General features: G+C 45.4%; 1 protein-coding gene and 1 long non-coding RNA gene across 11 annotated transcripts in view; both read right to left on the bottom strand.

Annotated features, from left to right (window-relative positions):
- Nucleotides 1–22,927, bottom strand: part of IKZF3 (IKAROS family zinc finger 3) — a 32,373-nt gene extending 9,446 nt beyond the window's left edge. For 2 of the 10 annotated variants that reach the window (XR_010616765.1, XM_065699331.1), the window contains exons 1-6: nt 20,905–21,333; nt 17,671–17,724; nt 17,229–17,339; nt 5,474–5,734; nt 4,629–4,796; nt 2,867–2,983 (exon numbers count right to left, since the gene is read on the bottom strand). Coding sequence is in view for 9 of the 10 variants with exons in the window: in XM_065699331.1 (XP_065555403.1) it covers nt 2,867–2,983; nt 4,629–4,796; nt 5,474–5,734; nt 17,229–17,339; nt 17,671–17,724; nt 20,905–21,052 (859 nt within the window). In the remaining variant the exon portion in view is untranslated. Of the gene's footprint in view, nt 1–2,866; nt 2,984–4,628; nt 4,797–5,473; nt 5,735–17,228; nt 17,340–17,670; nt 17,725–17,965; nt 19,014–20,507; nt 20,682–20,798; nt 20,824–20,904; nt 21,337–22,767 lie in introns of those variants that run through there. The other 8 variants (XM_065699337.1, XM_065699332.1, XM_065699335.1 and 5 more) reach the window with 8 other exon arrangements.
- On the bottom strand, nt 15,075–17,220 carry LOC136024177 (uncharacterized). Its single transcript, XR_010616766.1, has 2 exons — nt 15,340–17,220; nt 15,075–15,256 (listed from the first exon to the last, which is right to left on the bottom strand). It is a non-coding gene; the product is annotated as an uncharacterized LOC136024177 (long non-coding RNA).
- Nucleotides 22,928–23,265: the final 338 nt, after the last annotated feature.

The following is a 23,265-nucleotide window of genomic DNA, read 5'->3' as shown; positions in this document are numbered from 1 at the left end:
CAGGGAAGCAGTCTCTGCTCCCACTGACACACAGGTGGTTACGCTGGTTCCCTCCCACAACACTGCTCTCTACCCAAAAGTGAACTTAAAATTATCTCCCCCACCTCTTTCTTCTGGACTGTTTATTAAACAGCCCAAGAATAATATTTAGTATTTAGGAAACACTGGTTTTAATCACTCAAAATTCTCTGAAGACTTCTTGGAGAGAAATAATCAGGCCCTGTCTCCCTCTTTAATTACCTGACCCACTAATACCACAGTATTTCTTACGGTAGTAGGATGCGGTTTAGTTCCAATGTCCTGACTGCTTTTAAATCTGGGGCATTGCCTCCTACTCAGCTAACATTGATTACAGCCTCCCCTCACCGCCACCAGAGAGGTGTCTGTGGTGTTTCAGTGCACTGCTGCCCGCCCCAGTGCTGAGAACACTGCAGTTGTGAGCTTCTCTTTATAAAGCATTTCCAGAAGAAAATTTCTGTGCAGATGTGATTCAACATGAATCATAGAATCCCAGCCTGCTTTGGGTTGGAAGGGACCTTAAAGTTCATCCACTTCCAATCGGGACCCCTTCCACTGGAGCAGCTTGCTCCAAGCCCCTGTGTCCAACCTGGCCTTGAGCACTGCCAGGGATGGGGCAGCCACAGCTTCTCTGGGCACCCTGTGCCAGCGCCTCAGCACCCTCACAGGACAGGACTTCTGCTTAAGCGTTCATCTCAATCTCTCTTCCAATAATCTAATAATAATAATAATAATAATAATGTAATTAGATAATATCTAACCTAAATCTACATGAATGACTACTTATGTTTCCTTGTAAAGACTGGGGGACGAGCTACCTCTCTCAAACAGTGCTGTCACCTCACCATCCTGTCACTCTGCAGACATGCAGAGCGGATACTCTCCCTCCAGCCCAGGGCACGAACACACACACAATGATTTAACTTCTGCTGAACTGTTTCCATGGTGTGGTTTCTGTCACCCCAGAAATGTGAGTGTCATTTTTAGAACCTGTGGGCATTGCTAACAAACCCCTAAAGCACAAAGCAGAGCTCGAATTAGAGGCATTGCTTCCTGTAGCATTTCTATGTGGTCACTCAATACTGGAGAGTGGAACGGAGAGGTGGGTTCTTGTGCAATGAGAGCGATGCGACCAGAGATTGCTATCAGGGACTGAGCAACACTCTGACAATATTGTTACATAAAACTCTTTGTTCAGAGATATTTCCACATCTGGAACACGCAAACCCTGCACCACAAAGTGACTGGAATGGTTACTACTGGTGCTCTTTGATATTGCAATGAATTATTGGATGATGGTGTGGAGAGTGTGCTTGAGCTTCAACATGGGTCCATGTGAGAAGGCTGCGAGGACTTCAGGGAAGTTCGCAGATTCACAGTGATGTGGATAAGTAGGGGAATGGTCAGAAAGTAAAACAAATGCTCACTAAACACAAGCACAAAATGCTACATTTAGGGGAAAAAATCAACTCAAAAGCACTAACTGAGCTCCTGAGGCCCTATCCCGCCTTCCCACGCTCGGGCTCTGTCATCTAACAGAGTGCTGATAGCAGAGAATGGAATGGAAATGCCTCGGCAAGACGGGGGGTCCTGTTTGCCAGAAACCTCACTGCTCCACTAAAGCCAGGGCTGTATTTTTGAGATGCAAAGCCTCAAAGGCAGGGGGTACATCATGTCGTGCTGGAAATACACATTTCGCCCGTGTCACTGCAGCAAGTACACAGAACATATTCTGGATAAGTGAAATGTTGCTATTCTGAAATGAATATCAAGCATGAAGAACATTTCAAAGCATCAATCTGTAGTAGGTATCATGCTTTCCATTTTCACATGGTATGGACATCTCTGTGGGATTGCCATCATGGGAGTATGTGCAGTACCATCAAACCATGGGCTCTCATGAAACCCAGAACTTGCTGATGCTCTGATCATAATTCAATTTTACTACAGAAACGTGTCATTTGCTGAGAGGAAAATAGTCCATGGAAAACTATAAAACTCAAACTTCTTTAAATCGTTGTTTCTTTATGGAGGCTTGTGTGTATGCATGTGGCCTAAGGCCTGACACACCAACCTACTCACTCTGCACAGGGTAAGGACTCTTGTACCCACATGGTTACCATCGTGTATCAACAGGTCTTCACACCGGTTTTTAGACCTGGCTTGTGATGAGCCTGCACAATCCTTGCTTGATAGTCATCTCACTAAATGCAGTGTTTTAAGTTATTGTCATTATTCAAGGGCCTTAGTAAATGTTGTCATCTAAGTATATTTTTACATTCTAGCTTCCTTCTGTGAAAACTCAGTTTAACCTTTTCCTTGGAAAGAAAATTCAAACTCAAAACTAGGAGGCTCGAGTCCTTCAAGTTGTGGATGCTCCAAAGACTGGAGCAGCTCTGCTCTGGAACCAGGCTGAGAGAGCTGGGCTTGTTCAGCCTGGAGAAGAGAAGGCTCCAGGCAGACCACGGACTGAGACATGTGAGCAAGTATTGTCAACAGCCATAGGCATCAACTTAGCCAGTAAAATAAGCCAGAAAATAGCAGTAATGTAGGAATAATTTAACTTACTGTGTCACCTACAGAAATGCTGTGTGCGAGGTGTTTTAGATGTTTTATCCAAAGTAACTGTGAAATGAAAAAGTGATTACAATAAAAGCAATCTCTAACTAGTTGCCTGAGGGATGCATTAAACCAGACCCTTTCCAGAGACGTTACAGGCCTTTAGGTTCCTGAAAATGACTGGAGTAAAAACTGTTCTCAGGCTCTCCGTTAGCAGCTTAGCAGATGCCCTTTTCTAAAGCACTGTGATGTGCCACCCCCCAGAGCCACTGCAGTGTGACACACTCACCAGGCTCACACATGCCAGCGTTCTGCAGGTATGTACGGCACCGCTCCCGGTGCTCCTCCAACGAGCTCCTCTGCTTGTAGCTCCTCCCGCAGAACTCACACTTGTACGGCTTCTCCACTAGAAAAGGAAGAGTGCAGCATAAATAACCACCAGAGACTCCTGAAACACTGGCGTTCGAGTGTATCATCACTAATAGCATGCAGTCAGCTCTTGGAAAATGCTTTAAGCTTCTGTTAAGTTTATGAGGACTGTGATCATCAAAAAATGAGGGTTACACAAGGGTGCAACCCACCAGGCACAGGGTTCCTCTTCATCCCCTAAACTCAGCACCAGGAAAGAAGACGATTTACATTAGATCCTGTTCCTAGGAGCTCAGGTTCCTGGAGCTTTACTCTAGCTGATGGCTTTTCTTAGCCTAACTTCCTTAGGGAAGAGCAACTGTTCTGCTGTAAACCAGGGCTGCTGCTGTCCCAGTTGCCTCACCTAGCTCCGGTCTATACAGACTTTTTCAAGGATTTCATGAAACTGAAGAACTTAAACCAACCCAAAGCTATATGGGAGCTTCATTTAATATCCAAAGACACCTATTGTAAAGTGAATGATGTTCCTAATTCGTTTAAGCTAAAGCGAACCTGTTTGAAACTCAAGATACCCACACAGCCTTTCCCAGTGCCTCATAGACAAGGACTGGCAGCACCTTCTAAACTGTCTCATTACTGTTTTGTGAACAGACATCCTCTAACACACCCAAGCAAAATATCAGCCCCGTACAGCACAAATACAACCAGCCTTGCACTGGATACTGTGCTCCCTGCTGCTAATGCAATTGCTCACTTCTTGATGTGATACACTTGGAGAGATTTTCTTTCTCCCATTTGATAAGCCAGCTCTTGCAGACTTCAGTCATGACAACCACATGGCGTGTTTGAAGCATGATGGTTTTAGCGTTGTGCTGGTGGGGAACAGTGACCACCGCTGTGCTGGGGCTTGATTAAACCAGAACCCCATTTATTCATGTCAGATAATCTCATTTTTAACTTTGATTCTTTGTGAGGTTGAACTTTTTTGCCTGTAAAGGGCAGTGCAGAGATAACATCTATCATTTAGAATAACTGTTTTGTGTCTAGCTCCCTGTATAACACAGGATATACACAAAGCAAAGACGAAGCACAGCCTGGCTCTGGGGGAACTAGCATTAATCAGTTTATACCTGGATTGTTATTCAAGTCACCTCAAGTCTGTGCCTCTGTTTCTCCCATCTGGAAAATGGACAGAACATGCTACCAGTCTTGGGAAAAAAACCCTGGCATTTGTTGAGCATGTTAAGACATTCAGATGAAAGGCACTACACAACAGCAAAGTGTTAACTGCCAATAAGGTCATGCTGTCCTGGGTGATGCTCCTAGAGCTCTCCTACCAGCTCAGGATAGGAACAGAAGGAAGTCCCAGCAAAGCACTCCTCAAATACGGAGCTTGCTGGTGTAGCTGGCTCCACTCTGGAAACACCAAGGAGTTATTTTGCGCGAGGAGGCCTGGTTTGTCACAGCACACGGCTGTGATGCCCTCCTTGTGCATCAAGAGTGGAGCCGAGTCCTGAGACGGTTCCATCAGCACAGCAGGCAGGTGAGTGGTCACTGCTATTTGCTGACTCCTCAAAACCAGACCGGCTGAGCCGACTTTGCTGACGAACTCTCCATTTTCCACGCCTCGTGTCCTAGTGACACACATCTAAAACACATGAAGTGCCTTTGAAGTCACTTACCAGAATGTGTCCTTAAGTGACCTGTTAGCGCATCCCTCCTTTGGCAGGCATAACTGCAAAGATGACATTTAAAAGGTTTTTCCCCTGTGTGTAGTTTAATGTGGCGGAGGAGGTTTCCCTTCTGAGTAAAGGAAGCTCCGCACTGATTACACTGGAATGGCCGTTCACCTTAAAATGACATACAAAAAAGGACATTTAATGGTTATGTGGGTATCATGTTTATCCTCACACCCTTTCCTTTTTGGAAGGGGAAAGAATGAGATACTGGATCAATTTCTTTCTATAGAAACACACAGAGCCCTTCCGTTGACTTCAGTGGGAGTTACTGCAGCTCTGGTGTCAGAGCTTCTCGTAACATATGTAGACTATGGAAAACACTGTACAGTTTTTCCATGGAAATAAGTGTTCTGGAGGAGGCTGATTCCAACAAGCTAGCAACTTTTAGAAAAAAAAAGGGCTTATCTTACTGCACGTTGAAACCCAAGATGCTCACTGGTTTGTTGCCAAAGTATAGCACAAAGAGAAATACACACACAGACTGGAAACGGCAGCACAAAACCAATCTAACTTGTGTTTTGTGTCTAAAATACTTCAATTACGTAGTGCCTTTCATCCAAAATCTTTAAAATGCCCCACAAACACACTTTGACTGACATTTGATCCTGATAAGAAGAAAAGGGGGTAAAGTGAGGCACAGAAAAGTGAGTAACTTGCTACAGATCATGTGTGGCATCAAGGACAGAAGAAGGAAGTCCTGATTTTAGTATCTTTTGATAAAAATATATAGTCTAGATTACAAATAATTCAGTAGTCAGCTCTTACAAGAATAATAGAGAGATATTTACCAGTGTGGCTACGCTTATGAACCATCAAGACATTGAGGCTAATACATGCTAATCCACAGATATCACAAGTCATTTTTCCACTAGCTGGCCTGATGTTGTCATATGAACCCGAATGTCTTTCCAGTTTAATGCTTTCATATTCATTATATTCTCTGGGATAGGTGTAAGGCAGTTCAGATTCTTCAGGGGTTTCCATTGGCTCTGAATGTAAAGCACTCTCCTCTCTTTCACTGTATTCACCTTTCACTTTAACCACATCATCTGCAGGTAAAACAAAGCACAAAAGTGAAAAATGCTTATCTTTAGGCACAAGGAAGTATCTTGGGAAAAAAAACAAGTATTGCAGCAAATTACATCATCAACCTTCCTAAAAGTTTCATTTAAACCCGCATAGATGAAGAAATGCAGTTGAGACGTGAATCTTCATGGGTCACGTACGCTTCGTGATACTCACAGCAAGAGAACCTTTAAAAACACTGACCTGCCTGTTATTTACCATTGATGGATAACTTCCTTCTACTGTATAAAGTATATCACAATATGAACTCCTGCAGTGACAGGGCACTATCCAGGCTGTTCCTGTGAATTGGAAATCTAGAAAGACACAAATTAAAAAGGATATTTATATCTTCCCATGGAACCCCTGGTGCCTGAAAGGTGATTTCCTGGTAAATAAATGCATCCCAGGAACAGGAAAAGATTTGCCCAAGGTCATATCGCAAGTACATGGTGAAGAACCCAAGGACTCGTGAGGATCCGTGGCCTTCAGACAGGTTCCTGGTTCTGGACCCATGTCCAGAGGAAACAAAGCCATTGCCTTAAATGTTTATAATTTCATGACAAAGAGGCAAATGCAACACGTAGCCAGCAATTTGCTAACAGCAGTGCTCCATCTTGGTCCCACTATATGAACACCTGATGATTCCCAAGTTCTGTTGTTGAATTTCCTTGCCACAATTAACTCCAGCGTCACCCCCACTTGCATACAAATCCTTATTAAAAGCCAGGATAGCTTTTCCTTCTGCTTAAAGCTGACTTTTCCATCCAGACAAGAGCTGAAGGTTATGCCTCAAGCTACCAATTGAAGAAAAGCACCAAGAGATCAAATACAAAGCTTCCTGTTTGAAAGTTCTGTTCTCCTGGCCACCTGCTCCTTGCTCAGACTGAGGGTTAGACAGTTAAATCTGGCACTGAATCACTTGTCCTTTCTCCAAAGTACAGACCATGGACTGCTGAATATGTATTAACTCTAGTTCTGAGTAATAAACCACATCAAATGCAGAGAACAAACAATGGGTAACAGCGAAAATGAGGTGGCAACATGAAAGCAGCCCTGAAAAATAAAGATCTGGCAAGCCATGCTTTATGAAATCAACATTTGCAACTATATTTCAGTGGTAAATTCCCTCCTTGAGCCCAGCCAATCTCTTACTTTGGGTTGAAATGAGGCAGAAGAAACAGGCGAGTGGTAATTTCTTCAGCCTATGTGAGATTCCACAGTAGTGTGGAAACTTCAAGATTCCTCTCGGTGCTCTCCCTAGATGATGATATCCATCCACATCAGGGTGGTTTTTCCACCCATCCTGTGTGGGTTTATCCCCCTATATCAGATTGTTTTCAGAGTTTGGGTTCAGGACTGATCTTTGAGGTCCCTTCCAACCCAAACCGTTCCATGATTCTATGATTCTTGCTTCCAGTGAAACAGGGTTTCCTCTGCAGGTGCCTTTGCTGCCAACTTTATGTCCGAGGGTGCGAGAGTGATCCTGATTTGGAGACTCCTTCAAAATTAGTTTATACACCCATTTCCATTACTCTAAGGAAAAATTCCTACCAATTCCTGGAAGCAGCTTTCAGCAGAATCTCTTTCCCCCACAAAAACCCAAGGTTTGTTGGTTGTCTTTTTTCCCTCTCAAAAGGAGGCAGCTCCAAATTAATTTGCTACATCCTGCAGAGCATGGTGAAAGGAAGTGCACGTTGCAGCTGCACCTTGGTGGTACTTTCAGAAGCAATTTCAATTCCCACTTTCTACTTAACGTCTCACCTTTGGTCTGCATCAAACGCAGTTGCTTAGTGCTGGAGGACCAGAGAAGACTTCTCTACCGTTTTCTGCTGTTTCTCACCACAAGCTCACAGGTTTTCACTCTTTTACAGCCCTGCCAGTGTTCCTGCAGCGTGGCACGAGCACCAGTTTGAGTTCCTCATGGCAAGCACTTACTGACTGGCACAAACTGGGCAAACCATCCTACAGTTCCCTCATGGAAAATGAGTACCTCTGCATTTTCCGCATTGCCGACTGCTCACGATACTTGTGTGCTCTGACAGCAACAGAGAAGGATGCACCCCAGTTCTGATCAAGGCTTTCCCACCACTGCCGCCCCCAACAACCCTCACCCCCCACTTCAGCTGGCAGTGCTGTCCCACCCAAGCTCCATTGCTTTTCAGTTTCCATGTAGGCATTTGGAGAACCTCAATAGAAAAATCTCACCTTCTGTTGACTGAGAACAACGGAAAGAATGAGGGAAGAGGTGGGGTTTTAGAATCATAGGATAGTTTGGGTTGGAAAGGACCTCAAGATCATCCAGTTCCAACCCCCCTGCCGTGGGCAGGGACACCTCACACTAAACCAGGTCACCCACGGCTCTGTCCAACCTGGCCTTGAACACTGCCAGGGATGGAGTGAAATTATACCTATTTAACCAAATAGGTGTTACAAGGGTTGGGATTTTTCTCTCCTAACGCTCCTGTTATTCTTTAGAGTATGACAAAAGGAAGCTTTGGTACAAAGCACTCAGAAGAAAGGACAACTCAGTACAGGTCAGAGAACCAAGTAGCTGCAGAGGTCTGAAGCACCCTTTTGCAGCCCTGACTTTTGCTGTGTACTGGCAGCACAGGGAACCCTGGGAGATCAGGAGACCGGCAGCTGTGTGCAAAGGTTTGTATTCATCACTCAAAACTCATATTCCAAAGAGATCAGGGTCCACCTTCAGCCAGAGGAAAGTGGCTGTAACTTCAAGCAGAACAGGGAAATTTGACTGAGGAAAAACCCCTTTATCCCCAACAGCACACACAAAGCTCCCCCAGTTGAACAAAAGACGTGCTGTCATCTCTCCCCTGCTTAGGAAAGTAAAGAGCTTTTAAGAGGGAAAAAACATTCACGGTGTTCAAGCCCAGGTAACTATTTTTCTCGAGGCAGCTCAGGAAGGTAATAACAGTACAGCAAAGCGCTGTTGTGGATTTGACACAACAAAGCACCAGTGTGATGTGTTAAGGCTGATGCACATGGTTTCATTTCCTGGGGAGATGATTACAAGATGAAAGGCATTACTCCAGAGTAATATTTTTGTTTCACCTGAAACATTGTAAAAACAATGGGTTCTGGAAAAAATCCAAAATAAAGCTGTGGTGGCAACTGCAGACTGAGTCACCACATGAACAGTGCTTGTGTACGTTAGAAAATGCATGACTAAAGAAAGGAGGCACCAGCAGCAAACAGGACAGGCCAGAGCATTGTCTTGGCTATTCTCCCCAGGAGGAGGCCCTGGAAGGAAAACCCCCCAATTCCTGTATTTAATCCAACACCTTGGCATCAAACCTAGAGAAAAGAACATCAGTTTGGTCCTGTTGTTAAGCAAAGTTTACCAGCAGTGCTCTGAAAAGCACAAAGAATATAAAGCAGAAGCTATTAAAGACAACAGCACAAAAGGGTGATGTTACTCAAGTGTTTTACAAGGAGCGGGGTCATAATCGTGAAATCCTCAGCACATGCAAAAAAGTCAGCTGGATAACAAAGAAACTTCATCATCTTAATGTGGCACTTTAATGCTGCTGCTGATTTGCTGTGCCAATTCCGAGATAATGAGCCCCTAATGCTACAGATGTTCAGGCAGACTAAAGGGGGAAAAGAAAAAGGGAAAGCTTTTCTTGTATGCCATTTCCTAACTATGCAATTAAACAAATTGTGAAAGCACATAAATAGTTTACCAGGTTTTGACAGCTGTTAATAGGAGTCAGATGCCAAAGAACAAGAAGGGAGTTGATACAGGCACATATTGAAGGATTCTGGTGCCTACCTGGATTTGACAGGTATTAACTGCTGGATTCAGCACTGCTCCCTCCACAAATCATCCCCAGAAACAGCAGTATAAAGCCCAAACCCAGCGTAGTCCTGCTAGAGCTGCTCTCCTCCCAGGATGTGAGATTCCTGTACCTATGGCAGCTTGAAACACAACAGCCCTACGTGTGGAAACTGAAAAAGGCAGCAGAGTTTCCAGATTCGAGTCAGAATAAACACCTCTACCATGGAATCAACACACTGCGGGGGAAGATTTGCCATGAATTAAACCCAACCCTATATCCTCAATGGATATAGAGAGGTTTGCAGTTTGCATCAGAATGACAGACATCAAAATAAACAGCAATGCTGCATCTAAGGGGTTTTCCTTAAATAATAAGAAAACAAGGACACACACATACATGTGTATATTGAACATCTGGAGACTATAATGGGGAATTATAGCATGTGCAGTGACACAAGAGCAGTGTGAGACTGTTGGGGTTTTAATAGAGGCAACACAGAGATAAGGGAACTTTTCCCCATGTCTGGCTCACCCCACCGCAGAGTTCAATTCTAGGGAAGCAAAAGGAGTTCCAGGTTCCTTGGCCCAACCTGGCCTTGTTTCTCACACACTGACGCCGGTGATAAGCTGCCTTTTTACAACCGCAACAATGCTTTTATGAGATTGAAGCTTTTGTGAATCCCTGCTTGCCACCAAAGGAGGGAGTGATCACCGAGGAGCGCTATCAGCTTTCAGCTAGGCAGCAGTGGCCACAACAGTGGCAATATAGATATAGTGGCAATAACCATGTGCTCCCACACACGGGGAGTCCAGCACCAGGCCTGGCCTGCTCAGGTCTTTAGCATCAAAAATCCCAAGTGTGGCATCCACCGCCTCTGTTCTACTGAGGAAATCACTGGAAATCCACAGATTTCACTGCCTCCACTTACTAAAATTATTACTTGGACAAAGTAGGCACAAGCTCTTCCCTGGGAGGGTGCTGAGGCGCTGGCACAGGGTGCCCAGAGAAGCTGTGGCTGCCCCATCCCTGGCAGTGCTCAAGGCCAGGTTGGACACAGGGATTGGAGCAAGCTGCTCTATGGAAGGGGTCCCTGCCCGTGGCAGGGGTTGGAACTGGATGAGCTTTAAGGTCCCTTCCAACACAAACCAGTCTGGGATCCTATATTTGCTTTATTTTATCTTTGTGCCTTCCAGTACTGTTGTTCAGTCTCCGTTTTGCACAACACTCAAGCACTATGTTGCTTAGATACTGTATGAAGCACCCTTGGGTGGTAATTCCCAAATGAACCCATGTGGGACGCACCTGGTGGAAATTTCACTCTAAAAATACTCTGTGGTAATGGCTTTCTTTGGGTTTATTGTGACTTGAAACAAAAATAGAAACAAACAACATTGAAATGCAGCATGAGAATTGGAAAGGAAAAAAGAGAACCTGACCCAGGCATCATTTTCCAAGTGGTCGGGTGCATATTTTCTACTTCATTAATACTAGGGTCTCTCTAGCATTAAAACACAGAATAATTTCTCTAGTTGTACAGTTCATTACAAGCAAAACTCAATAAAACATAACCAAACAACACGCATCATCTCCAAGCTTATGTGAGCCAGGAAACTTGAATTGCGTAACTGGGTCTTAAAGCATCGTATTCAAAGACAAAGATTTTTCTTGTAATTATGTGTATTCTTCTATAAATCCATCATTTCACACCCAGTATTCCACATCTCTTCCCAATTTCTGCCCAATAATCACCTAGTGGGAATTATTTTACTTTCTTTCAAAATGTTGCTACAGGAACTGAAATTCTACTAACAGAAATAGGGAGAAATGAAACGTTCTCCAAAGGGAGCACTACCAAAGCTGGAGCTGAGCAGGACAACCCACAGCCCCAGGCCATGGTTCAGGGCATTTAACTGACACTACAAAATCTGCAGAGGCAGAGTGCCATCACTTGAGACAACGTGACCAGGGGCTGGATATGGTCAGTGCCATGCTGAAACTCCCATAGGATTTTATTTTGGGGTTTTGTTTTACTTACAAAAGGCAGACAGCTTGCTGGTTTTCCTCAACTGTCTATACTGGAACGCAGAGGATCGGGGGAATGCCGCCCCCCATCCCCAGGCCTCCAACACCCAGTTTTTCCGAAGGCCAGCTGAATCTTGGTTCATTTCTGACACCTGTTAACATCACCCTTTCAAATCTCAAGAGCTTGAAAGTCTCCCCCTTAAAAAAGCCACACGCAACAATATGAAACCGGACGAGTTCTTCCCTTCTGTCCCAGGGAAGAGAATCACACTGACAGAAAACACTTCTAAAATGACAATTCCTGAAGTCCAGAAAGCCACATACAACCACAACCGTTAAATCAGGCTGCAATTAGACACTTAATCAGCAAACATCTGGACCCAACAGTCAGACTGAGAAAGGCCACATGTTAAATTCAGATAATCACCTTCATTAGTTGTATCAGGGGACCTATTACTAACGCGACCACTCGGGTACGAGCCTCTCTGGTCAACTGCTCCTGCAAATGAACTTCAAAGCTGAGAAGCTGAAGAGTTTCATTCAGCCTTTTCTTATAATCCATCATCCTCTTGTGTGTGATACTAAAAAAGTATCATATGAAAAGAAAATACAGTCTAATAATATGAAGAACAGGGAAATCTGTGATCAGTCTCAGTGGAGTTTTATCTGAAGATTGGTTGGTTAAGAAGTTGTTCAAATTCCTTAAACAATGTAAACTTCACAAAACCAAGTGTAATGATTTGATTCAAACTATAAACTATTTGTCCGTAGTAAATAACTAGATTTCAAGACTCAAATTTGAGATTTCAAGGACATTCTCTCCAAATTTAGGGTTTCCTAATTAAATACTTGTGATTTACTTTTAGCCTGCTCTTCTCCAGGAGCACATGTGTCCACTCAGTGTTTCCTCAGTAATGTCCAGGCCTGTCCACCAAACCCAAACTCAGAGCAGAGGGGAAGGCTTGGAACCAGATGAGCTTTAAGGTCCCTTCCAACCCAAACCAGACTGGGATTCCATGATATCTCCCAGGCAAATCCCATTTTCTGCTGACAATGATGGGTTAATTGGAATAAGAAATGGCTGCATTTTCCTGGCTGTTTCAAGGCCAGCAGAGTATCTGAGTTCCTGGATCAGCTCTGGGCTTCCCATCGTGCAGGGTCGGCCAAGTTGATGTCAGTCACTTAAGCCCGTGGTGAGACAACCCACTGTTGATGTCACTGAATGTTCTTGGGTGCATTCCTGCTGCTGCTGGTACAGTACAGAGAGCTAAAACAAAGTCGAGAGGATCTTCTGGTGATAAGACTCAGACACAACTCCGGGTTCATGTGTGGCCACCAAAGCAGAGGCCTGACACAGTGGAACAGCACAGACTCCTTGCCTGGTTTTAACACTTACAGAAATCCCCTGTTAAGGGAACTTCTGCAGCACGGTACTGCTGATGTTGTGAGATAACCCCTGAGTCCCATGAGCAGCCAGGCTCGAGCTGGGCTTGGGAGATGTAATAGCTGATAAAAAACGGCACTTCCTTTTCGAGCAGATAAGTGCGTGTGTGTGAGCAGCACCACTGGAACCTCAGTGCACCAAGGCGAGGGCTTTTCATCCCCTCCTGGCTCCCTTCAGCCTTTTACCTCCCGTTTCACACACCTAAATGCAGCAGCAGTCAGCATCCAGAAACCACGAATGTGGCGTCTATTGCTTTTTAGTTCACAACCAGGAAAGCTCACTAACATTCAGAACACCCCCCAAAATCAGCAGCCTCAACAGATGAGGGAATTTAGACGTAATTAAACTTGACTCTGACTCCCATAAGGAAGAACGTGGCCTTTTTCTTTCATTTTTAAATGAAAGATGCTTCATCTATGGCCACCAAAGGTAACAGTGTTGGGGACACATAAAAAGACCAGAGAAAGTCAGCGCTTCCTCCCCTCTCTGGCTCAGGGTTTGCCTCTTCTCAGCCCAGACACAGGAAGCACCATGGGAACAGTGTATTTTTATGGTTGCAGGCAAGCGTGCACCATGTGCACCACAGCATGCAGCTTCATTCCCCTGAGGCAAAAAGAGGGGGGTTCTTTCTTTTTTTCCTCCTTGTTCTCCAGCAGGCTTTTAATTAACATATTACTCCAGCCTTCTGCCTAATTGTTTGCCCTGTACTTAGCACTCAGCATGGCTGAAGTCCTTTCAAAAGCAGGACAGGTTGAAGCCTCTACTATTACTGAGTGCCTTTATGAAATTTCTGTAGCCTTTTGAAAGGATCGGAGTACCATTTTCTGCAGCTTTAGCATAAAACCCCCACCAAACTAGAGTGAGACAACATCTAGATATGACCAGGCTCCAACTTATGCTTAAAGTCTCAGGGGTTGGAACTAGATGATCTTTAAGGTCCCTTCCAACCCAAACCATTCTATGGGTCTATAAAGCTCACAGTGTATTTAGAGCATCAGCCATTAATAATGGAAACTTCACAAAAAGTGTATAGTCCAAGGAATGGAAGATCACTACTGAATGGCTGGCAAAACATGGAAAAAACACATCACTGTGCTGAAGAAAAACACGTTACAGACATATTAAGGCAGTGGAAACCAGGTTATCAAATGCTTGATCTCTCTCTTAGTCAGTGGTCTCACCTTCAGCAGATGGAACAAAGCCTGTGGGCACAGCTCGTGCAGGGATTTGGGATTAAAGGGTTTGCAGGCTGTCATCTGCAATGAATTGCGAGGATGCTGAAGTGGAATTGCTTACTCACAAAGGGGATGGATCATGGATACCGGGATTAACATTTCTGAGAACCACACCAACATCTTTGCAAGACTTCTCTATAAATTTGACATGAGCATACTAGTGATCACATCTCGAAAAGGGACAAGTAAAGCTTTTAGGTTTTTCAAGAGACAGACTTTTCAGGTGCACACAGGACATAATCCATTTCACAAGAGCAATCACCCATCCTGCGATTTCTATCCTGTGATTCCGGAGAATACTCCATACTCATTTGTACCAGGGTTAGTGATCCTGAAAGATCACACTCTCACCTGGGCAGCACCACCAGAGCATGGCTCCGCTTATCCAGAAGCACAACGGATAGTTACTGAGCCACAAACACTGCTCCTAACGGAGCTGCTCCTGCTCTTGAGTAGGCATGACACGTAAACTAAGGTTATTTGGGAACTGTAGCATCCTGGCTTTGTCAGGAATTTAGACACAGCTACTGCTGCTCACACAGCCTCGAGGACTTCAGCACACGTAAAGGTATCATATTTATCGTGCTTCTGGTATCAGAATGACTGTGGAGAGCTGTATGTGAAGCAATGGAGTAAACACTACATGGATTTTAGTTTGTGCCATTTCACACTGAGATACTGCAGCTTTTCTGTGCATTTCCAGCAGTTTTCTCCCAGCAGTTGTGGCTTTATTCCTACAGTGAGAATCAAAGAATTGAGCACCACGGTACTAGGTTCACACTCGCTTTATAACGAAGGAATGCTCTCACGGTAAGGGAGGCAATCAGAGGGAAATGAGTTTTTATTGATATTTACAGTGTTATCTCTGAGATGTGAATTCTCAGTATTTGCACTCCAGAACAAATTGCAAAGGGAGTGCAAGAGATCAGCAGGGATGTAAAACAATGAATGGTGTACGAGAGCAGTGTCAGCATCGACATCCTCTCACAAGCGTCAAAGTTGCACCTGACATATGTGTGTGGAAAAGAGCCTGAGGAAAGGTGCTGAAGGTGACATAGGACAGTCAAGGAATGGAAAAAGAGACTTACTTGATGCCGTGATGCTGTGTGTGCGAGCAGTATAGACAGTGCTCCTGGAATGGGGAGGTGGGGAGAAGCTAAAGCAATTCCTCTTGGATGGTCAATATTCCCAGTTCCTGTTGGAGGGGGTTGTGAAAGAAACCCTTTCTTGGCTTCCTCCATGCACAGTTTAGGGGTGGAGGAAGGGGACAGGGAAGGGCAGGGACACTGGGGAAGCAGAGGTAGAAGTGAGTGAATGCGAGTGGGAATGGTATAAGGGATGGACAAATAGCTGGAACATGGCTGTGAAGATTTTATGTGCTGTGGGATCCGAAGGAGAGATCAGGTGCCTTGGATGTAGAAAAGGCTCAAACCCATCCACATTTTGTGGATAAAACCACTAAACTTCTCTTTTTGGGGTAAGCAGAGCAGAACTCACCTGCCCGAGCAAGATCCCACATAGCAGACACGTACACTAAGCTACCCTCCACTGACTATAAATGGAGTCCTGCCGAGAAGCAGCTGCTCTGGGGACAGGAGGCATTTCACCCTGTCACACAGCCAGATTTGGTGAGGAACCTGTGAGCTCCCACTGCACCAACTGCCAAGCAAGGCTAGGCACCAGTGCAGTTCACCTAGACAGCAGGGTCATAGATACCCAAGGGAGATAACTTCTCCCTCCTGATGGGCTCTTGCTAGTGCAGCACTTCCCTCGAGGGTTTCATGTTTTCTACTTTGTTAATAAATAGAAAAAGTTTCATCTTTAATAATGCCTTAATGCTTTAATAATGTTTAACCCTGAACATTTCATGTTATTCTAAAATAATCCCATTTCCATTGCAGGACACAACTCAAAGCTACTTGGGCATCCAAGACAGAGACAATTCCTCAGTGATACATAAATGCTACCTCAGAGCTGACCAAAGCCACAGCCACCATTTGTCCTGACAGAGCCACAGTGCTATGGCCATGCAGCACTTGAAAGGCCGCATGAACCTGCCTTTTCCCCAGGATACGGACACCACATCCTCCACCAGGCAGCATCTTTCACTGCTTGTGGTTGAGAACTGGCACAAATGAACACACTCAGCTAACTGGCAGGAAGGTTTATTCATGCTGTGATTTCACTTCAGCAGCTTCTACCTTGAGGAAGGGATTCAAAGTCTCTTGCTCTGCAGCTGTTATCTGCACAGCTCCTGAACCCTGAGGGGCTGCAAGACTGCTATATCCTGGAGCTGCTTCTTTTACCTTTTAGCTGTTAAATGAAGATGGGCTACTAGTTCTTAAAGCTACACATAAATATACACTTATGTACGACCTCCTCCATGAGAAATAGTACCTATTGGTTTAACAGTTTGCTCATCCCTGTGTCTTCTTTCAGAGCTGTATAGGAAGGGTTTACTGTTCAAATTGAACAACATGGTAAACTGGCCTTCTGTCCACCCACAGTTTAAAGCACAGGATTACTGCCACAGTTTGAAATGTTAAAGAGTTGGGTTGTCCTACAAATTTGAGGTAATTTATCCTTTCTTTAGTACAAAAAGCATGTTATTTTTCAGATATCAGAGTAGCTCAACAACATTAATAAAAAGTGCATTTGTCATATGCAAACTACTTTTAAGAACGTGTATGCTCCAGCACATCTTGAAGAGCTCACCCTATGCACAGGGTTTTATCTTGCTTCTGTAAAAGTGACCTTTAGGAAATGCACGTGAGGTTCCCTGGTGGGACACAGTTACTCCTCCTCCAGAGCATCTTGAAACACTCGAAAGTAATTGCATTGTACATCCTTTTACAGCCATACAGGAAAACCAGAGCCATGATCCACAGTAAACTTCCTAATCACTCTCACCGCATGACCAGATAACTCAAAAGGCAAAATATAACTGTTAGTTTTCAGAATTCAGTCTCCACTTTACCTTCTCCTTCTTCATTAGACTGATTGTGTTCCTTCATATCTTCTGCGTTACCCATCCTTTCCATTTCCTGGGATTTGTTCAGGTTACAGTCTGTCAAAACCTCTTGTCCTTCTGAAAAACACCCCAACACAACAATTAATTATTAATATTAAATAATAAATATTAATAGAAATATTAAATTAATATAAAATATTAATGCTCCAAGAGCATTTCCAAGTGATTCCCTCAAAGCATCTGCAAATTCCTGGTGCTGCTCATCATGGCCACGGTGTTCTGCCTGCAGAGGCATTAGCATGGTTTTGTTTCGCAAAGTCGTGGACAAACTCTCACGCAGGATCACATTATTCCTAACTTCCAAACTTCCAGCTTTCTCCTGAAACATTTTCTTCCCCACTCTACAGTCCTCCTTCAAGAGAGGGTGAAAGAACATGAAGCACTGTACCTGCAGCCAATGGCGGTTCCTGAGGATTACTTAGGTCCATACCTGCCTCTGAACCTGCAAAAAGACAAAAAAGCCACCGGATTTGTTTGATATTCAGAACCATTTGGGCCACAGTTGCTCTAATCCTATAAATTCCCATTTTCTTGCTTGAAAGCAAAAGCGAAAAAGCAAAACATTCCCAGAAATAAATACCAAGTCATGGTTCTGTTTCGTTGGACAACCTTGAGCACTGGCTCAGAAAAGGGATGAAATGTTATTTTCTAACTTTGAACTGGTGCAGAACAGAGTAACTTACCCTTGCAATGTACCATCCTGCAAGTACAGCGGAGTGGAAGTAACTCTGTAGGAAGTGAATTTCTATAAAGCACAAAGGTGTTTTTCACATTCTTTTTCCAACACAAAGGAAAAACCTATCTATCTTCATGACGCCTACTTCCCATGATATCTAATTCCCATTTAGAGATTCTGATAGGGATTTTTGAAGGAATTTAGAGGGCCGCATGTGTGGTTTCCAAAAGCTCTGAGCCCTCGGAAGAACGTCTGAAGACAAGCTGCAGGTCCTTCCATCTCCCACTGCAGTGCCTGAATGCAGGGTGGTGAGGTGAACTGCAGGCAGCTCTGGCCTGTCCGGTGAAGGCTTTACTCAGCACCTTGATGTCTTGAGATGTCATCGATGTAAGGGTTGATTTTCTTCACAGTGCCACAGCTACCTGCTCCCTTCCTCCCTTCTCTATTTTTATATACCATTACATCTTTTCTCGTCTTTGGCCATATCAAATAGTAGCTCCCAGCCTGGCAGAATTCCTTCCTGATAGTTGCATAACTGCAGTGCACTCACAGTGGCTGTGAGGTGTTAACCACCACTGACATTTACCCGGAGCTATCTCTCTTTACCGCCGCTGCCTATGGAACATTTTTGTGGTCTCTGCAACGTCAAAATACAAAGCTCTGTTACCTACAGCAAAGCAGCCTGGTAGCAGGTAGGAGGCTTTCCAAAAACCTGCACCAGCAGAGGAGGGGCTGATGCCTACAATAAAATAAAGGCAAACTCCAAGACAACAGAACTCTCCAAAGGGGTTTTTGCCTTGTTTGGGTCATTGTTTTCTAACTGAAAGCACTCAGCTCCCACCTCTCAGTAATGGGCCTCAGGGTTACCTTATGCAGTAGCTTCCATTACTCTTAACTGGCTGCTACCAAAGAACAGAAAGGAAAACCAAACACTGTTAATGACTAGAGCTGGCCTGAGCTCTTCAGGGTGGGACTCCTGACTGGAGACAAGTGGTTTAAGCCATTAGCACTTATGAAATGCATCCTAAAATGAAACCAGAGCTCCTCTCCTTCCACTAAATACAGCATGAGTGGGAGCTTTTCATCAAGTGGCTTTTATTAGAGCTAAGAACATTGCTTTGTGGCCTAAAGATAGGAATGGAATTGAATGACAGAAAGCTCAAATATTGACTAAATTTGTACTTTTAAAATCAACACATTAGATGAAGGAAGTCCATGGTTAGAGCTCCTAGTTTGTCCTTGTTTCATTTATCATCACACCAGTAGAAGTGAAGTCCAAAGCAACAAACAGACCAATTTATACCGAACACCGATGGGGAAACATCAGTAAATGCACAACCAAAATCCTCTCTAGCATTGATTTTAACTTTACTTTGCAAGAATACAGACATTTCAATTGCAGAAACCCTTGGAACTGTGCAAACAATTGAGCTTTGGGCAAGACAATTCCCCATCTCTCTGGAATACTTGAGCTGGGGTTTAGTTGCACTCTGAAATCCTCGGCTGAGAAAATCCTGAACTGGCCAAAGCCAAAGTTAAGCCAAAAAGGTGCCAGCCAGGGAAGGGGGAGGTGTGGGTGAGAAAGCATAGCAATTCTGCCTTGCCCTGGGCTGCAGGAGGTCCTGAAAGGCAGAGTGAGAGCCGCTAAATGGCGGTTCAAAGGGGATAGTTCTGCACATGTTCCTGTGTAACTCTGTTGATTTAGAAACCATGGGATCCCCCAGGACATCACAGGCACTCCACCAAGAAGGCTGTATTGCTAAATCACACCACACAAGCCTCTGTGTGCCCTAAACAGTCCAACCACCATCCTGCTCTGAGCAACTCTGACTTGCAGCTGCAGGAAAACCTGCTAGAGATCAGCACTGTGCGACCCATGCAACTGCTGAGCTGGACCGGCTCAGTCCTCAGCTTCCCATCTGCTTCCTAGTGGGATGGTCTCTGGGTTTATTATTGAATGTAACAGGCTCCTGCCCGTGGTGGGCTGTTGGACAGCACAGTCACACGATTGTTTAGGTTGGAAAAGACCTTTGAGTGCATCTGAGTCCAACCGTTAACTCAGCACTGCCCAGTCCACCACTAAACCATGTCCCCAGGTGCCACATCTACACACCTTTCAAATCCCTTTAGGGATGGTGGCTCTACCACTGCCCTGGGCAGCCTGTTCCAACACTTAACAACTCTTTCAGTGAATGATTTGTTCCCAATATCCAATCCAAACCTCCTTTTGATGAGCTAAGAACAACCATATGACAGCTCTCTTTTCTGTTGAGAAATAAACCAGCCTTTCCTTCACTTTCAAGCCTCCAACATCCACCCATCAGAATCTGCTTTCTTTATATTAGTCCCAAGCAGCTTCTTAAAGCCCTAGTGACCTTTTCCTATTCAGGCTCAGGTCTCTTTCCTGAATAAAGTATTTTAAGCCAGATCCTTCACTATGTCACATAAGCATGCTGGAGGGAGGTCTAGAAAGCTTCCAGCCCTGACACCGTACAAATAAGACCATGTTCCTACCCAGCGTTCAGAGGAGAACGATGCAGATCACTTACAGAGCACATTAAGCCTTCTTGAACTTCGAAGGGATGCACTGACCCGGGTGCACGGGGAGGAGACGTGTGCCTGTGAGTGCTGCAGCGGGCGCCCGATGTGCATTTACAAAGCAGAAGTAAAATCCGTGTGCTTTTGAGAGCAATCCTCAGGCATCCTGTATCCCCCCAGCAGCCAAAGTGAGCACAGATATTCAAATCGCTCACTAAAAAAGCACTGGGGGATTTTAAGACGGAACTGGACTCACACTTTGTCCTGGTATTTGACCAGTTAATAGGAGCAACAAAACCTACCTGTATTTTAACCCCCCTAAACTGGATGTTTTTCAAATAAAGGATAACACTGGTACCCCTCCATCACCAGTGCAGCCATCGAAATGGAAGGGATGCCTAACCTTACCTGTTTGCCTCCAAAGTGAAACCCAGAACGTTGCCTTTTTACTGCCAGCTGCAGGTTTCAACCCAACAGCATCACGAAGGGGACTTCTTTTCAAATCCTGTACGCTCTCAGTTCTTCTAGCACAGCACGTGGAACAAACACAGCTCATTTCCTTGTTCGTGCCATCTTCAGAAGCACAAGCAAGGCAAAATAAAACACACACCAAACCCTGGCGTCTGCCCTACAGGTAGACCCCCTCCAGCCTTACCCCTAAATGCTCACAGCAGAGCCAGCACCTTTGTGATGTGCGGCACTCAACTGCTCTCACCCAATGTGGTTTTCACCTTCAAGCCACACAGAGGGAAAACCAAATTTCCCCACTGAAAGGCCTTCTCCAGCGCTTCCACTCTCAATGGCTTTCTGAAGAAGGCACCTGGACCAAAGAAACTCTTTACATGGTCTCTAACACTTTGCCGTTCTTAAGCACCATGTAATGCTCGAAGTGACAAGGGCATTTTAAGCGCACGTGTCATTTTGGGAAGAAATCCTGACCAGCAGTAACTAAAGATAACGTTTTTTTCACATTGTAGCATGCGACCTTCTGAACCCAGCAGAATAACTCTGACATCCAGATCAACACATTCACCCCAGCGCAGCAAATCCCTCAACACGACCAAGCCGATCACAGGTTTTGGCCTCCTGGCCCCAGGTCTCAAATAGCTTCTCCTGCTGGTGCCTGTGTCCTGGGCAGTGACCATACGGGGCCTCCTCACACTGACAATCCAGGACAAAAGTGTTGTCCTTTTTTCCTCAACGGAAAATTCCCCTTCATCCAGTGGAATTCAGGTTTCCCCAAGACCCACGGAAACAGAAACACTGCTCAGTTACTGTAGCCCGAGATACACAGAACAGCACTTTCACCTTCTGGATGAAGTTAACGTAACAAGCTCAGGCACATTAACTGGTCCTCTGATCCTCATAATCCCCACGGACAGAACCAAAACCTGAAGGGTTATTTGCATGTTAACTTTAAGCATACAAGAAACAGGAACACAGAAAAGACTTCAATAACCTCGGCTGGAATGGCAGAAACATGCTCCCTTTCTAACCAAACTCCACTGACACACCTAAAGAGCTTCCTTCTCCCATAGACACACAGTGGACCCAGCTGGACCAAGAAAATGAAGCTGCATTTTGAAGGGCCCCACTGGCACCAGATCCATTCTTTCTCAACGCCAGTTATGTCTCTCGATTCAGTGAGATTCCAGGAGACGAATTCTTTAAATACAAACATTTTTAAAGCTTTTAGCAAAGGAGAATACACTTTTTAAACAGGCAACTGCATCTAACTGACAATAACCAAAGACCTCAAGTCACTGAAACAGAAAAGAACCTAAACTCGAGTCCTTCAAATGATGAGTTGAAATAAAACCATCCAACTCTGTCACAACAAATCGAGTGATGCTTTGCCAGGCTTGTTACAAATTCTGCTAACGCTCCTTTTCTCCCAAATCGAATTACACTGCAGCCCAAGATTAACTCACAAGTTGGGTTTTGCTGGCTCTGAAAGTTACCTGCGCGCTTTACAAGCAAAAATAAACCAACACCCCCTTTAATTCGTTAAAACCTACAATATGAACAGCAGGTAAAGTAGGCTCTAAAGCCCAACTTTATCCTACACGTTGTGACGGTGCTGAAATTAAACAGAGATGGGGGAAAGAGCCCCGTTCGTTTCCTGTTTAATTGCACCACGCGATGAGGTTTCTCCTCACGGCTGCAGAAGGAGCCTCCGCGAGCACCGGGAGGTGGAGCCCGGGGCGAGCCCCCGAGCGGCGCCGCTTCCCTCGCCTCGGGCCCGGGGAACGAGCGGGGATCGTTTCTCACCTTCCATGCTCCGGCCGCGGTCCTGGCTCCACCTGCCCGCCTGGGCTCGGGACTGTCAGAGCGCAGCGGCCTCGCCTCCCGCGGGCACCGCGACATCCGGCCCGGCGGCGGCGCTGGGCGGGCGGAGAGCGGCGCCGGGCGGCGGCCGGAGGAGGCGACCCGGCCCCGGGGGCTTTGCCCTCCCTTGGAGCCCGCTGCTGGTGCTTCGGCGATGACACAGGCAGAAGCAGCCCCTCGGGAGGGGGAGAAGCGGGGCACAGGGGGGTGAGGGAGCATCTCCGAAACCGGAGGCCAACAGCGGTGCAAAGCGCCGGGCTCTCCACAGCAGCATCACCTCCAGCCTTCACCCCGCCATCCCCCAGAGGCTGGAAGATGGGCAGAGGGTGAACGCCGGGCGCAGCCCTGCTCCCACACAGCACACGACGGAGCAGAAAGAAAAGCCTGGAAGCCCTGTGCTTTAGAGGAAACCTCCCTCAGCGTCACCGGCGATAAGCTCTG

This window comes from Lathamus discolor, chromosome 20 (genome assembly GCF_037157495.1).
Source record: "Lathamus discolor isolate bLatDis1 chromosome 20, bLatDis1.hap1, whole genome shotgun sequence".
NCBI lineage: Eukaryota > Metazoa > Chordata > Aves > Psittaciformes > Psittacidae > Lathamus > Lathamus discolor.
Note: the sequence above shows the minus strand (reverse complement) of the source record. Positions and strands in the feature narration are given on the sequence as shown.